Genomic DNA, 17,295 nt, shown 5'->3' with positions numbered 1-17,295 from the left:
AAACTCCTACAAATCAATAAAAAGGAAAGCAAGAAAACTCAGTAGAAAACTGGCCAATGACTTGACAGACACTTCACAGAAGACGATATCCAAATGGCCAAGAAACATGTGAAGGGATCCTCAGTTTCATATATTTATTAGTCATCAGGGAAATTCAAATTGTCCAATTTGAAGAAAGATATAACTGTCTTTTTGTTTGCACATGTATGTAATGAAATCTTTGACACTTTGGTGAAACCTCCTTTTGCCATTTTCAGTTTACTTTATTCTGAATCTCTTACTGAAGAATAAAATGGATTCCGAGATGCTTACATAAAAGGAAATCTAGTGGGATGAACACACTGAAGTCAGAGACCTGGTTAGTAGGAGATTTGGGGCCAGCCATCGAATTTCTCAGAGCCCCTGTTTCTTCATTTGTAAACAGGGATCTTTCCGTCTTCCTTCCCTTCCTCCCAGAGCTGCTCAGATGTTCACAGGTGTGGGAGATGCTCTCAAAACTGTGAAGGGCTATTCAAATACTGTGTAGTATTGTTACTCTGATTCCAAGTGATTTGATTTCTCCTGCACCTCTTCTCACAGCAGCTATTCTAAATTCTCCTAAGAAATAAAAGCTCTGAGTAGAAGGATGGTCCCTAGGATGTAGAGCAGCCTGCTCCATGGTACTCTGGTTGGAGAACCTGTTGTTGGCATGGCTCTGGTCCCTTCACACAGGCTGGGGAGCAGGGTGAGTTCCTGTGAGCATTTCCTTATATGGCTGGGGTCTGGTGGCAACTCTGTGAGTGACATCAAAGTGTCTGCTGATGCCCAGGCCTGGTGGCTGGGAGAGGGCAGTGGTACACACACCAGTCCTGGTGAAGCAGTGACTCGAGTTAGTGGTCCCATAGGGCTTTCACACTGAGTGGGGCTGGCCTCCTTATGGGGTGTTCTTGTGAAGTCTGGAAGTAACACCATGGACTTTGGGGAGCCCTGTTGCAGGGGCAATAGCCTGAACACCCAGCTTTCCCCGAGAGAGCCCGGGCTGTCTTGGTGGTTCTGAGCATCCATAGCTTGTGGCAGAGCAGGGGCTGCTCCCTGTGTGACTTAGGTGTTGATGGAGAGGGATTCTCAAAGGTGGATGGGTCTTTTTGGATGTCTACACCCAGTATCCTACTCAGCGCTTGTGACCTTTTCCTCTTCTGTTTTTCTGCTATGTAGGAGTCGGAGGCAGAAGCAAAGGCAGATGGAGAGACTGCATCGGACAGTGAGAGCCGAGTGGAAGCTGTCACCCTACCAACCTCTGTAGACGATACCCCAGAGGTTCTCAACAGGGCCCTTTCCAACTTGTCTTCAAGGTAGCTTGGCTTAATGATGCAAGTGCTTGCTGGGGTCTTGCACTGTCTCCAAGTGCCATGGAAAACCCGAAGCCCTTAGAGAGCCCACAATCTTGTAGCAGGAGCCCACATCTGTTAGAATGTGAGGTGCAGGCCTGCCCGCTTTCATTGGCCACAGTCTCCCCTGCCTTTGCCTAGGGCTCCATTGAGTATCATCTAGTGTTTAACAGTGACTACGAGCGCCGCCTGGGTGGATCTGGCCTTGAAGGGTGCTCTAGGCTGTCTGGGAGGTGCTGTCTAAGGAGGAGGAACGAGTGGACATGGGGGTGGTCACTGACACAGCACATGAAGATGAATGATCCTTGGGGTTTGTGACTAATGGGCAGGTTGCTTTACACTGAGGAGCCCAAGTTTCTAGTTAGGAGTTCAGTTTTCCCTCTCTCACACACATACATTGTGGACATTCCTTGAATTTTCCTATAAGAATTGAGAAACATCTCAACTTGGGTGAATTCAGGGTTAAAATTTTGATCCCTTGAGATTCTAGTCCTTCCGATACCAGCTGCGTGGGCAGATTAAAAAGGCAAACTATAAGACCCCAAAACATTATCTAAGAGTGTTCCTGGGCATGCCTCCCACACATTTGTCCCTTTGAAAGGCTGTATTGTGCAGTGGTTAAGGACATGGGTTCTGGAGCCAGACTCCCAGGATTCAAATCTCAGCTTAAGCACTTCACAGGTGTATGAACTGTGCATCCCTTTCTTCATCTGTTGTAAAAGCTAGTAGTGTTGAGGGTTGAATCAATTAATACATGTAAAGTCCTTATAGAAGTGCCAGGTACATACATATGATAGCTATTATTACCACTGTGTTTGATACTGTTATCGCCATAGCAATGCAGGGTCAGAGCAATGTAGGATTCTGCTGCAGGAAAAATGTTTTTTTCCTCAGATAGAGAAGCCCATAGAAGCCGTCCAAGTAGATACAGAAGTAGAGGGCATTGTTCCCTCGGGTCTTTTGCCTGATTCCTTCGTTAAGACACAAGCTGGGTGTGTTTTTCTGTGGACCTTGGAGGACTTGCTGAGTTTAGCATGGATGATGTGATGGCTCTGGTGGCTCTGCACCTCCCAGCATGTGGCTACTGGGCTACTGCCTCTGTCAAGGTGAAGGACATACTCCTGGAAAGGATTGACCTCAGGGCCCTCTCAACCCAGGAAGAACCATCCCCCTTGGGTTTGTACCTCAGTTCCTTCTGGGCCCCTGACATGTTTTCTTCTTCCCCTCCTCTCTAACTTAGATGGAAGAACTGGTGGGTGAGAGGCATCTTGACTTTGGCCATGATTGCATTTTTCTTCATCATCATTTACCTGGGACCAATGGTTTTAATGATGATTGTAAGTGCCATTTATATGCTGTTTTATAGTTTTGCCTTCACTTTTCCCTACAGGACTGGTCATTTTAAGTGCCAGGTGTTGGGTTGGTTCTGGGAATCACTTGGGGTCCAGGCTCTTCAGACCACATCTGCCTTAGAATAGCTGTGATTTCTCACCTTCCAGCAGCCAACTGGAGGGCTATTTGTGTGTGAATTAAGGATCACTTTAAAATTTGATTTTATTACTTCAGCTCTTTGATCAAACTGGGACCCTGGCTACGATTCTGTGTGACTCTTGGTTTTGTTTCTTGTTTTCCTGGAGTCTCCCTCCTAGGTTTTAGGACTTTTTTGTTAAGAAATCCCAGTCCACAGTACTTTGCTGTTAGTCTTCCCACTGTCATGGACAGGGTCAAATGACTAACAGATGAGTGCTGAGCAGAGCAGTTGGGACTTTTCAAGTATGTATTTCTATTCGAAGTCAAGAATGGAAGATATTGAGTCCCGAGGTGGGGGGGGGTGTTCTACAATAAAAAGTTAATTGAACTTTCAGAAGCATATATTTATTGTGAGAAATTGCATCTACTCTGTGTGACTTAAAGGGCCTCACTACCCTGTGGGGTGGTGTGAGAGAGAAAGGAGGAGAGTGGAATCACTGAAGGACCGACATTGTTCTTAAATATAGTGGTTTTTCTTGAAGGCCCATGACCTGTTGGTTTCTGTTTCTAAAGATCATAAGAATTGGGGAGTTGACAAGTGTTCTAATTCTTTTGTGTCCTGCAGGTGATGTGTGTTCAGATTAAGTGTTTCCATGAGATTATCACTATTGGCTACAATGTCTACCACTCCTATGACCTGCCCTGGTTCAGAACCCTCAGCTGGTAAGCTCTTTAGCCCCACAGAAACCCTTAACAGATTTGGACAAGTGTTTTGTGGTAGGTATTTACAATCATGGTGGAAGGGAGGCTGTGATGGCCATGGACCTTCACAGCACCTTTGAGACCCAAGTATTGCATAGGCCGGACTGTATGGTTGGCCTGTGAGGAGCGTTTGAGTAGTTACCCAGAGTCTGGACTCTTCCTCAGAAGAAACCAGACCAGCTGCATCTGTGACTGTGTTTGCATCAGTATTTGGATTCCTTAGACTCTGCACAATGGCCCCCCTTTTCTATATCAGTACATTTTTCATGCTCTAGTATCTCAGCATCCCACAAGAATTATCTGGGAGTTGTCAGTGCTGGTGTTGCTATCTCTGGAACTTGACTTCCTCATCCTTAAAACAGATGGTTGAGACCTAGTCAGTGCTTTTCAAACTGTGGTTTTGGAGCCCTAGTTCCTCGGAGGCTCCTTGGGTGCCAGTGAGCAGGAGTGAGACTGAGTGCAGGGGATCGGGGCTCCTCAGAGGAACTCTGTTTTCTCCTCCTAGGAAGGGGCTTGGCTTTTTTTTTTTTCTGGCCACGCCACGCTACATGCAAGATCTTAGTTCCCTGACCAGGGATTGAACCTGGGCCCTCGGCAGTAAGAGCGCAGAGTCCTAACCGCTGGACCACCAGGGAATTCCGGGCTTGGCTATCTTGAAGCAAAAACAGGGTCAAAACCTATAGTGCAGATGATGTCCGAGACCCCTTCCTGATCTGAAACTCGCTGCTGTATTGACCACACTCTTCTCAGGTGGTGACATGTGAGCAGAGTACTGTGTAGTCCTGAGAAGACTTCGGGCAAATACAGATTCTTCTCACTCTGCTGTGCTGGGTCTCGGGCATTGATTTCATTACTTACCAGGCCAGAGAGTAGTGTTTTGGGCCCCAGCAACTTGGTTATGGCCAAGGGAGTTGATGTGCTCGGACTCGGCCTGGACACATCCTCTGAGAGATGCTTCCTCGTCATCCAGCAGCACAAGCTGCCTCGCAGTCTCCACAGGGCCTGTGCTTGCCACCTGGGTTAAGATGTAGGTCTCTCTTGTGGGTCTTCTATAGCTGGCAAGCAATGTTATGAATTTTGTTAACATACTCAGGATGTCTGACCCCTGACTGTGGTCACTGTACAAAGGAAGTGTTTTTCACATAACAGAAAACAAACCCAGTATGGGAGTTCTTGAACTTCCACAATTAAAAAAAAAAAAAAGAAAAAATGGAAGAGAGAAGCTCTCCCTTCTCTTCTTTGTCTGGATCCTTGTTGAGTGTTTAGAGTGGGGCTGCTGGTTCCCATACTCAGAAACACCAGTGAGGCCGCAAAGGTATATGAGCCATGTCTTCTCCCTCCTCAGAGCTCCTTCCAGTAGAGGAGAGAGGTTATAAACAGATGAAGAGTTAGTGCTAGTGAAAGGTTTGTGTGTCAAAGCCAGGCATCAGAGAGGAAGACAGTCTGAAGCATAATTAATTGCTTAGTGGAAGGAGCAAATACTTTGTACTATAGAAATAAATGCAGGGGAGGCAGTTATCATGTTAGGTCATGCAAGGTTTTTATGAAGAAAATGGTATTTGAGCAACGAGTGATAAACTGGGTAAGTGAAGAGGATGTTCCAGGCAGGGAAAAGAAGGGAACCAAGCAGACAGGTGGCAAAGCCAGAGAAGTCCATTTTGATAGGTGTGCAAGGTTTGTGTCAGGAAGAGTGGATGTAAGGCTGCGGAGGCAGGATGAGGTGCCTTTCAGAGGGTTGTCTTACAGTTTGAGTGTTAAGTTAGGCCTGGTAATGCTACAGAAGGGGCAAAAACTTGAGTCCCAAGTTTATGATAAATGGAGAGTGAATGAAAGCCACAAATTTCTAGATAAACGTCTCACCTTCAGTGTCACCAGAGAACAGGGAATGGTGATCTGCTTGTCCTGTGTGAGCTGCCCCCGGGGGTCTTGGGGGTCAGGTGGACCTCTGGTCCTCGAAGCTTTCTAACAGCCTCGCTTTAAAGGAGAGGCCACATGTGCTCCCCTTGGCAGTGACCTGTATTCTCTTACAGGTACTTTCTACTGTGTGTAAATTATTTCTTCTATGGCGAAACAGTGACAGATTACTTCTTCACTCTGGTCCAGAGAGAGGAACCTTTGCGGATTCTCAGTAAATACCACCGATTCATTTCCTTTACTCTCTATCTAACAGGTATGAGTCAAGCAGCTCACCAGTTGTGTATGTCTTGCTTTTGCATGTCTGCTGAGTTGGGGCATTTCTTGGTCAATGTAAGGTTTTGATGACATTAACTCTGACCACTTAGGGGAGCAGAGCTAAGGATTCTGCCTTACGTGAGCTGTAGCAGCTCTTTACTAAGAGAAATGAGACCAAGGGGCTTGTGTGGTTGTGGAGGCTGAGTTTGTGCCACCTGTCCTTGTGTTCCAGCCTCTGTTGGAGGACTGCATAGCATGGTCTTGTCCTGACTGTCCTCTTGGCAGAGATTCTGCAGCGTGACTGAAACAAAAACCACCCAGGAACTTGTATATAAAAAGGGACATTGCATTGACATATACACTACTATATATAAAATAGATAACTAACAAGAACCTGCTGTATATATAGCACAGGGAACTCTATTCAGTTCTCTGTAATGACCTATATGGGAATAGCATCTAAAAAAGAGTGGATATATATATATATGTATAACTGATTCACTTTGCTGTACAGCAGAAACTAACACACATTGTAAATCAACTATACTCCAATAAAAATTAATTTAAAAAAAAGGGACATTGCAGTATATTAGAAATTTTATTGATTTGGGTTTAAAAAGACCTGTGACTTCTAAGGAGCCAGGAGCTTACTCTTTGAATCTCAGTTAGCTCTTCTGTAATCTAAAGCTAAAACAGGAGCATTACTGTGAGGATTTGAACAGATACATTGCAACTTGACAAACAGTAAAGTGCTCTGTCAATCTAAACTCAGTTAAGACTGTACAGTAATGCTAGTAATGTGTTCTTCATAGTTACCCTAAAAGCCAGTTTGAGGCATATGAGAAATTTGTTCTGACCTAATAAGTTTCAGTCTTACCTGTTGTTCATCAGCTTGATGGCAATACTCGGCTCCGTGAAAGACACCTGGCTATTAAAATATGAAGTCCCCTTCTGAGAGGTTTGCTGTGTTGAGGATAGAGAGCATGCCTCAGAGCCTGGGAGCAGCCCCACAAAGGGAGGCCAGGGGTCTTGAATAGTGATGTGCTCTCTTCTGGGCAGGGCTACTTTTGAGGGACTCAGCACACTTATGGGTAAAATCCCTTTTCTTCCTGGAGAGTTCGGTCATATGGGTCAGTAGGAGAGAGATGCAAGGATGGCCTTGGCCCCATACCAGGTAGATCCTCCTTCTGCCTGTTCTTTAGGACAGAGGTTGGCAAACTTTTTCTTAAAAGGTCCAGATAATAAATATTATAGGCTTTGGGGGCTATAGGGTCTCTGTTGCAGCTCCTCATTTCTGCCATTGTAGCACAAAAGGAACCCTGGACAATATGTAAACAAATAGGTATGGTTGTGTTCTAATAAAAGTTTGTTTATAAAAACAGGCGGCTGGCCTGACTGTTGTCGGCCCGTGCTCTAGGATCAAAACATTTCTATCTGGTGAACAGTGTCCTAAGTTGAGTGTAGTCTGCAAGATTTTAAAATATTGCCTTCCTTTAATTGTCTTGAAGGAGTCATTTTTTCCTTCTGACTGCTTATCTGGTTTTATTCCCTTGGGCTATGAATTTGTGCCCTGGTTGGTTAACTGCTGCCAGGAAATTAGCAAAGGACTGCTTAACACAGCTAAAGGAAATGACTAGGACAAAGATAAATGCAGAATGTGATTCATTTTGCCCTTTCTCCTCCTCTTCCTCAAACTAGGATTCTGCATGTTTGTGCTGAGTCTGGTCAAGAAGCATTATCGACTGCAGTTCTACATGGTAAGGGAAATATGCGCATCAGTGTCAAAATTCTTGGCATAAGTGAAATTCTGTGGAAACTCCACAGGTCTCTCATCCTTTCAGTGATAAATCAAAACCCTGCAGTCTGTTTTTATTCATCTGGAACCTAGAGGATGAAGGAGGCATCCCTCGTGAAGTTTGGTGGCTCTTTATCCACCTAGACCCAATCGCTGTTATGTAATTTACACCCTAAGTAGTCTTTGCCCTCTGGACCTGAGGGTGGCCTCCAGGTAAGGCTCAAGGTGAAGCTTTAGGCATTGCCCATAGATATCCTGCCTGCTATATCACTCCCTCAACCTAAAAACATCCCCTCTCTGAGTGTCCTAAGCACTCAATACATACTTACTAAGAAAATGAGAAGTACCCAGGCTTTTGGAGCATAGAAGGACTAACTAATGGGCCATATGGGCCCTCCTTTTGATGGCAACTGTAGCTGGGGAACATAGTTCTTCCCAGAGGCCTGTTCTATACCTTTTTCACTTCCTGTAAGGCAGGTACAGAAGCAGATATCTTTCCTACCTGTTTCTAAGCAATTTTCTATTTGGTATTAACGGTTATTTGAAGTTCCTTTCAAGCTAAACTGTTAGGTAAAGTTTATCCTTTATCTTCTTTTGCAGTTTGGCTGGACCCATGTAACATTACTGATTGTTGTAACCCAGTCACATCTTGTTATCCACAACCTGTTTGAAGGAATGATCTGGTGAGTGATGTTGGGGGGGGGTTCCTTTTATTTTGTGGGTGTTTTCATATAGGTGGGCTGAGAAACTCTGATGAACTGTCTAAACCAGAGATTCTCACCTGAGCTACATCAGAATCCCTTGCAGGCCTAGTTGCAGCACAGGTTGCTGGGCACCCCCACTCCTGAGTTTCTGCTTCAGTAGCTATGGGGTGGGGCCTGAGAACTTGAATTTCTGATACATTCCCAGGTGATGCTGATGCTGCTGGTTGGGACCTACACTTTGAGAACCACTGTTCTAGACTAACAGGTGTAGGGATATTTAAAGAATCAAAGGCAATGTAACTATATGGCAACAAATTTGAAAATCCAGAAGAAAAAATCATGATTTCCTAACAAAGGTCACCGAGTAAAAATCACGAAGAAGAAAACTTGAATAGATCAGTAACTATAAAAGAACTTTGAAAATTGCATAAGAATTCACACCTGGAAAAAATGACCAATGATAGCAGCTGAGTTTTATCCACCCCTTAATATTAAAGCTGATAAAACCATAGGGAGGGAGAAACAAGAATGATAAACTGATTTCTTTTATGATTATAGATATACTATTCTAAATAAACTATTAGCGAATGGAATCTGGCAATGTGTCAAAAGAATGATATACTTAGTAGATTTTATTCCACATATGCAATGGTTTCAGCAGGAAATCTATCACCATTGACAGAAATCAGTAGGCTGACTGAAGAAGCTATGCTTTTAGTGAAAATGTGAAGGCATATCCTCGTGTATATGAGGAGCTAAAGTACTGTGATTAAGATCCCAAACTGTGCCTCTGTTTCCTGTTCTCAGGGTGAAGGTACAGTAATACCCACTGCCTGAGGAATAAATTAGTAAAAATATGTAAAGTGCTTAGAACAGAGACTAGCTCATCTAAATGTTCACCTTATGGCATTATTATGTTTAAAATAATGATAATGGCCTGAGGAGATGTACTCTCCCTCTCTTTCAGAGTGTTGTTAAGTAATTCTAAAGAGGGGCTCATGCTAAGTTCTCATCTTCAGGGCTAGACATACCACTTGGCTCTAGAGTGAATCATATTAAAATCTCTAGTTATTGGTTTTTAGACTGAACCTTCAAGACTTAATTATAGTTGTAGAGCAGAGAATGTTGCTAGAAGCCTCAACAAAGTAAATACTATGGGTTGTTGGGTGGATACAGGTGCTCTAAATCCCTACCTTAACAAGCAGGAAGTCAGAAAATATTGCCTGTAGTTGAAGGGCTAGGATTTTTGTATGTTATGTTAAACTGTAATAGAGAAAATTTGAAAAAAGTGACTGTCAGAGAGCAGAAAGTGAGAAGAGAGAGATGGTACAAGTTTGGAAACTGTCCCTTTTTTTTCATGGTGGGGATGACCAGACCAGCAGAGGGAGGCAGAGAAGAAATCTGGCTATATGTACTTGATCTTGCTCTCAGTGTAGTCCTGGGGAAAAGTTGGGCTCACTGGAGCTAGTAGAGCTAGTAAAAAAAAAAAAGGTAAATTATGAAATAGATAATAAATGTATTACTTAGGATTATGGAAGTAACTACTAGAAGAAGAAAAGTCAGAAATGTTTAAAAGTAGTTATTTTGGAGAATGGAGATAGGGATAGGGGAAACAAGGTAACTTTTTATTTTTTCTTTTCTTTACACTTTAAATTTTTATATTACTTTATAATGAAAAAAGAACAAATGACATTTTATAGGGTACCACCTCCATTTATTCAGTAGTCATTCAGTAAACATTTGAATGCTGCTATGTGCTGGGTACTAGGTATGGCTTATGTGGCATTTTATTTCTTTTAAACTTATTCCTTAATGGTTAATAAGTACTATATGGGTTATTCTGGTACTGAAATTTATGAATGGCATTGTTTTGTGGACTTTTGAGGTATTATCATCTTGGTAGTGTTGATTCTTACTTTGGTTTATTTCCTAGGTTCATTGTCCCCATTTCTTGTGTGATCTGTAATGACATCATGGCCTATATGTTTGGCTTCTTCTTTGGTCGAACCCCACTCATCAAGGTAAGTGGATCACCCTAACATGGACCATCACCGTGAGGGGAGGGTGGTGCTTTCAATATGAGTAGATCAGCTTGGGAGACAGAAGAGATCTAGCTGGTGTGTACATCTTTATGTCATCCTGATGAAAGGCTAGTAATAAATTAGCTTCAAGAGAAAAGCCAGAGGAAGACTTGACAACTACTCATAGGAAAAAAAAGAGCTAATAGGGAAAATATTTTTATAGACGGTGTAGGCACACTTTTGTGACTTTGATCTGAATTTGAGTGTTATCATTTAAATAGTTTGCTGTTTTATAATATAATTAAATTATTTGGCCAATTGAAACAGAAAGGAAACTGAGGGCTATCAGACAGGGAACAAGGAAACCAAGTATGGGGTACTTTAGAAGGTGAGGTGATTTAATTGAATGAGTTTTTTTAATAGTAGAAAGACCTTTAACAGTTAATCATTATTCCCAAAGCTAGAGTTATCAAAATGCCTTTTTTTAAGAACTTGCTCTCTGTCCACAGCTGTCCCCGAAGAAGACCTGGGAAGGCTTCATCGGGGGCTGCTTTGCTACTGTGGTATTTGGCCTTCTGGTAGGTGGTGCTCCCAGTTGGGTGGGGGATGGGCAGAGGCCTCCCACCCACCTTCAAAGCCCATCCATGGCTAGTGAGCATGTCCCCCGAGGCCAAGGACTCTGTCCTGCGGAATGGCAACCTTGCCCTATAGCGGGGCATGAACATGGCATGGGCAATGCCAGCTGTCCTTTATCTGCCAGTCTTTAAGCAGTAGAGGAGTGGGGGCCGTGCACACCTTGTACTCCTCTCAGTCTGAGGCCTGGCAACACTCAGGAGATGGCATTCTTGTCCAGGCAATTGATATTTTGCCTGAGAGTAAGAGGTGAGGTGGGGTATGCCATTCTAACCCAGATTTTCTCCTGTGCGTGTCTTTCCTGGAGAGGAATGATCTCCCAGCCCTTTCTAGAGCACCATTCGCTGCTTTTGACCCTCAGGCCTGTCTCTCCCCTTTTCAAAGTTGTCCAGCTGCCCTTCAGGGCTGACCCCCTACTTACTGCTCTTCAGCCTTCTCTCCTCCTGGTTGTCTCCCTCTCACTATACCACTCCCCTCACCACCTGCCATTTTGAATTAAGGGATCCTGAGAAAAATGGACCGTTGCTCCTCCAAATGGGTGAAACTTCTTGTAGTTCTTTGCCCAAATTCCCTCAGGTCTTTCCTGGATTTATTCAGGGCCTGGTTATTGGAGCAAGTACATTGAAGCCTCAGTGGGCCATCAGCCTCTTTTCCATTTTTTTTTTCCAGATACAGGTAAAATACACATATGGTGAAATATGAACCTCTGATTTAGTGCATAGCTTGCACTTAGGGTGCTAGGCACTGTGAGGGACTTGGCTGAACCAGGCACGTGCTGCCCAGGCAAGATGGCTGGAACTTGTCTCCTTAGTCTGTCTGTTCTCATCCTCAGCTGTCCTATGTGATGTCCGGGTACAGATGCTTTGTCTGCCCCGTGGAGTACAACAATGATACCAACAGCTTCACTGTGGACTGTGAGCCCTCGGACCTGTTTCGTCTGCAGGAGTACAACATTCCTGGGGTGATCCAGTCGGTCATTGGCTGGGTATGTGCCACTCACATGGGGCGAATGATCCTTGGCTGGATAGTGACTACACAGAGAGAGCCCTCTCTCCACCACTGCCTTCCCTCAAAAACAACTAGCTTCCTCCCTCCCCAAAGCTTGTAAGCCCCAGGTTGGAGAATTGCTCAAGTCAGCTCAGGGTGAGGACAGGAGGAGACATTTTCTCCCGCTTCAAATCATTAAGACCAGGATTCTGAAAGTGTGCTTTTGGATCCTGGGGCACCCTGAGGTCCTCTCAGGGGGTCTGTACTTTCTTCATAACATAATGAAGAAAGTTTCACTTTTTCACTTTGTCAACATTTGCCATGATGGTGCAAAAGCAGTGCTGGCACCTTAGCATGAGTGAAGGCAGTGGCACTAAACTGGACTGTCATTGAATTCATTATGCCACATACTCACAGGAAGACTCAGCCAGCTCACTTTAAGAATGTCTTTGATGAGATAGTAAAATTATTAAATTTATTAAATCTTGACCCTTGAATACACACCTTTCTAATGCTCTGGTACCAAAATGGAAATTATACACAAAATGCTCCTGCTAAATGCTGCAGGACAGTGCTTACCTAAAGGAAGACTGCGTGTGCACCTGCTTGAGTTACGAGCTGAACTAGCGGCTTTTTTATGGGGACATAATTTTTACTTGAAAAGAACCGGCAAACTATAATTTTTCAGATTTGGATTTTTGGCAGACATTTTTCTTGAAAAGAAACAAAGTGAGTCTGTCACTTCAAGAAAACAACTGACAGTAGTTGTTACCAATGATAAAATTTGGCTTTCAAGTACAAATTAGAGTTTTGGAAAGTGTATACCTGCCACTGTAAGTTTGACAGCTTCTTAATACTTAAAGGCTTTTCTGAGGGATCTGTGGTGATTTTAACATATGACGTTTTGACATTGTATGGCAAAATTTGTCTACATTTGAAAGATCTGTGTAACTCAGTGAACCAGTATTTTTGAAATGGCCAGTGCATGGTGTTACACAGTCATGCACGGGTAAACGATCCATTCAAATGGTCATTGATAGGCTTTCAGATTCCACATTGCACCAAATTTTTAGAAAACTACGGCTCAAGTTCTGGTGTAGTATCAGAGAAGAATACCCATAATTATCTGAAAAGACGGTGCTAAAATACGCTTCCTTTTTTCAACAATGTGTCCTTGTAGGGCTAGATTTTCTTCATACACTTCAACCGAAACATCATATTGCTGTAGACTGAATGCGTAGTACCTTAATGTCCTCTATTAAGCCATATATTAGAGATTTACCAAAAACAAACAAAAACCCGCAAACCAGTCTTTTTCCTAAATTATTTTGGGGTGGGGGGAGAGAAATAGTTTCATAAAGAGGTGGTTTTGTTGTTGTTTGTTTGTTTTTTAATGTTAACAAGTAATAAGCCTGGGCTTGCAGGCATCTCAACTGACTTCATTTATTCTTTTCAGAAAACAGTCCGGATGTACCCCTTCCAGATTCACAGCATTGCCCTCTCCACTTTTGCTTCACTCATTGGCCCCTTTGGAGGGTTCTTCGCTAGTGGATTCAAGCGAGCCTTTAAAATCAAAGTAGGAAAACCCTTTTCTTTTCCCCTCATTGTCTCCAAGCTGGGCCCCTTTTCACCCATCTTCTGCCTTCCTCCTCCTGTCCCACTTCATCAGCCACCACCCCCTTCAAAATACCAAGCCATGAATTCTGATTATTAATGTGTGCTCTTCTTCACCCATGCATGGAATTTAAGTAGGTTAAAGGAAGATACATTGTTTCTAAGAAAATTCAGTGGTTGGATTTTCAGTATATTTGTTAATATATTCTTTCTTCAAAAGAAACATTTTGTAATTTAATAAGATTGTGTCCTATTATAGCTTCAGCATTTGAATCAATACTTACTTTTCACTTTCTGTTGCCCTCAGCTATTCAGTACAGTAGCTGGACATTGAGGTGGGACCATAAACCAGGCTTTGACTTGGCTGAGGCCAGGCTCATCAATCCTTCCCCTCCTCTAACAGGACTTTGCCAATACCATTCCTGGCCATGGAGGCATCATGGATCGCTTTGACTGCCAGTATCTGATGGCCACCTTTGTCAATGTGTATATTGCCAGTTTTATCAGGTATAGTACCTTTCCATCTGAACCAAGTTAGTGGATTTTTAAGTGGTGAAATTCTAGAATTCTAGCTACTTCTCAGTTTGAGTGAAAAAAACCAAGTGTGAATGCAGTTTTCAGTTGCTATTAGTTATGGATTCCCTGAGGACCCTTACCCTCCATTAGTAGAGAATCCAGAGAGGGAGCAGCTACTTAAATAATCAGGCCCTCGAAGTTGCTTGGCCCCTGCTTTGCTCAGTGCTGTTTCTTCATCCTCTTCTAGGGGCCCTAACCCGAGTAAGCTGGTTCAGCAGTTCCTGACCTTGAGGCCAGATCAGCAGCTCCACATCTTCAACATGCTCAAATCTCACCTGACTGACAAGGGGATGCTGACAGCTGCCACGGAGGACGAATAGGGACCACCAAGGGCCAGAAGAGCAGGAACAGGGCTGAGTGAGGGGCAGGGCTCCAGGGCAAGCCCAGCTGGACAAAGACAAGACTTCAACTCACTGTCTTTTTTTTTTTTTTTTACAGTGTTTTTTATTTGTGGATTTTAAAAAAAAAATCTGTGTGTACAGTCTATGTGCTTATGATTTGGGTTGTAAGTAACCTACAGCTTTGAGTTGGAAAGAAGTCATGGTGGTAAAACCATTTGGGTTTTTAAAACCGAAGTTTTTAACAACCTGGAAGACAGTGTTGCCCAGCTCTGAAGCACCTGCTTGGTGCTTCTAGCTCCCAAGCTGGAGCTTCCATATCTGGGCTTGGTCAGAGTGGTCATTCATCTGTGTTCGTCCAGTTTAGCCACCCCGCCACCCCGCCACCCCAAGCTCTCTTTGTAGCTGACCCCCAGCAGGGAAGAGATGCACAGCTTGGATGTCTTTACTACTGGAGCGCTTTCCCTGGGCTTCTCAGTAATCCCTGCCTTGGAGCTACAGGAGTGCTGCCTCCTGAGGCTGGAGGGATGAAGACTTGTTAATCAGATAGGCATTCTGTTCACAAATCCTGTGGAGTATGAGCTCTGCTTTATGATATGGGTTCACCTCGCTTCATCACAGACTGAAAGAAGGTTTCAGTTTTTATTTTTTTCAGAAAGCATGAAAAATTATAATAGTTTGGAGAAAAGCTACACTGTACTATTTCAAGTGTATGCAGTAGGATATACTGTAGTTGGGCCTTTTCCTACAGGGTTTAGGCTCAAGTGGCTCCTTTAGGGCAGTCGGTTAACTGGGTCTTTTCAGGGATGATGTCGTTCACGTTTGTGCTGTAGACTTGTTGCTGCTGAATCCCTTCTGGGGGCTTCCCGATTTGACAGGGAGCAGAGGGCTTCTCTTTCACATGCCCATGCCCTTGGCCTTGCTGACCACCCACGTAGCTGCTGTGTTGTGTGTGTGTGTGTGTATATTATATATATAATATATATATGTATAACTCTTAAGGCAAGTGTGTATCTGTGTTAAAAATCACTTATTTCTTACAGTGATTTCAATTGTACCATGACTTCTTCACTGAAACCACAAAGTCCTGCTTACAACTCTGCATAACCCAACCCAATTAGAGGTTTGAAGCTTCTGAAGATTAAATGCACACTTGTTGTATAATGTGACCAGTTTAAATGTAGTTTATATTTTACAGGGGGACCGTTTTTCTTTTCAACTGTGACTTATTTATTGTTTCCTTTTAAGTAGAGGAGTGAGGTTGACTTTTGGAATATACGTTCTTTGTCAGGACAATAAGCAAGGGGAGAGCTTGGTGGCCAAGTGTGTTCCATTATTCTGTGCCGTATTGGTTCTCATTGCCAAATGGGGGTGTAGCAGCTTGCTTCAGCACCTTGGGCTGGTGCTGCTTTGCTTTATTTCTGTTTATCTCAGCCTCACTGCATCCGTGGATGCTCACAGCCAGCCCAGATCACTAAAGCGTCCAGCACGGACCAGACCCCTCTTGATGTCTCAGCTCACAGTCGCTGTGTGACCTTCCACGTGCAACAGCTTCTTTCTTCTGAACTTTTATTTCCAGTTCATTACATGGCTTTTCTTTTTCAGGTCCAAGGCCCCCTTAAAAACAAAATGTGTTTTTGCATGGGGTTTTAGTGCTGGCTGTGACTCTAGGTAGGACAGACACATCACTCTGTGGGTCCTCATTTTCTGAGGTGTCTTGTAATTCCCATATTCCATGATTCTGGCTGAACAAGTACATGTACCAGAGGCTGCTGCAGGTATTGAGTCATGTCCTGGGCACCCAAAAAGCAAGTACTTACAGGCCTTTTCTAAATACTTGTCCTTAAAATGCTTGTCCTCAGCAATAAATCTTAAAAAGTGGAGGTGATGAGTAACGAATCTAGTTTTCTGATTGCAGAATGAACTTGGTTCCCCAAACCAGAGATGGAATGGTGCCACATTTGTCTCGTGGTGCCCTACTGTGGGCAGATGGTGGATCCTTGGGTGCAGGGAGTCTCAGCTGGGACTCGGCAGCAGAGAGCCACCTTTGAATAGGTCTTCCTTTGGGATCAGGGAGCCTGGCACATTCCTGTGGACATGGCTGCTGATGGGGGTCCTGGGAAACGGCAGCTGGAAGCTCAACAGAGCTGCCATCAAGAAAGCCCGAGGGTCAGCTGGGATTTTGTTTTCTTTTGATTCCCTTCCTGCTTTCTGGTGAAATAGGGGAATTTCATAGTCAGTAGCCAGGAGACTGATGCCACCTTGTGTCTATATAGCACATTGTTTTTCTTTCTCCCATTTATTGAAAATCTTTCACCAAATAGACAAGTTTCCAGAGACTTGTAACACACAGCTGTGCAGATATTAATGAGTGGCATAACTTGCTTCAGATCCATTTTTTTTTTGTGAGAAATAAAATGTGACAAATTGTGTGCCCTCCCTTGTTGTGGATTTAGTTTCTAACTCCCATGCATGGTTTTATGTTTCCCATTTGATTTTGTGTTCATACATATTGTGCAGTCCTGTTTTAGAGATTTTTTTGTTTGTTTTCCAATTTGAATCCTATACATTCTCACAGCAGCCTTCTGAGGTACCTCAGGTCAGAGGCATGAGCCCTTTGCTGATGAGGAAGCCGAGGGCCGGGGGGCACTTCCCCAGGGTCACGTGGTGGTTGTGCTCACCAGCAGGACAAGGACTTCTCATCCCCGGGCCTCCTCACCTTTGGGAAAGCGCAATATTCCTTCTGGCAAGCTCAGGAGGCCTGACCTGTGTGCCATGTTTAGAGTTTAAGTTGCTGTTAGCTCCTACCTGGTGACATAAGGAGCTGATGGAAAAAGAAACCAGGGAGCATCTGCA

At 43.8% G+C, this 17,295-nt stretch overlaps 1 protein-coding gene across 2 annotated transcripts in view; it reads left to right on the top strand.

The window, feature by feature from the left end:
* The window catches only part of CDS2 (CDP-diacylglycerol synthase 2), a 63,547-nt gene extending 46,669 nt beyond the window's left edge, over window positions 1-16,878 (top strand). For both annotated transcript variants that reach the window (XM_082671705.1, XM_082671706.1), the window contains exons 2-13: window positions 1,195-1,331; window positions 2,608-2,704; window positions 3,463-3,560; window positions 5,630-5,769; window positions 7,470-7,528; window positions 8,167-8,249; window positions 10,204-10,291; window positions 10,801-10,869; window positions 11,757-11,909; window positions 13,368-13,487; window positions 13,929-14,032; window positions 14,289-16,878. In XM_082671705.1, the coding sequence (XP_082527831.1) occupies window positions 1,195-1,331; window positions 2,608-2,704; window positions 3,463-3,560; window positions 5,630-5,769; window positions 7,470-7,528; window positions 8,167-8,249; window positions 10,204-10,291; window positions 10,801-10,869; window positions 11,757-11,909; window positions 13,368-13,487; window positions 13,929-14,032; window positions 14,289-14,421 (1,281 nt within the window). In that variant the 3' untranslated portion in view covers window positions 14,422-16,878. The remainder of the gene's footprint in view (window positions 1-1,194; window positions 1,332-2,607; window positions 2,705-3,462; window positions 3,561-5,629; window positions 5,770-7,469; window positions 7,529-8,166; window positions 8,250-10,203; window positions 10,292-10,800; window positions 10,870-11,756; window positions 11,910-13,367; window positions 13,488-13,928; window positions 14,033-14,288) is intronic.
* The last annotated feature ends 417 nt before the right edge of the window (window positions 16,879-17,295 follow it).

Source organism: Grampus griseus (assembly GCF_964374135.1).
Source record: "Grampus griseus genome assembly, chromosome: 14".
NCBI lineage: Eukaryota > Metazoa > Chordata > Mammalia > Artiodactyla > Delphinidae > Grampus > Grampus griseus.
The sequence above is the reverse complement of the archived record's forward strand: the minus strand, read 5'-3'. Positions and strand labels throughout refer to the sequence as shown.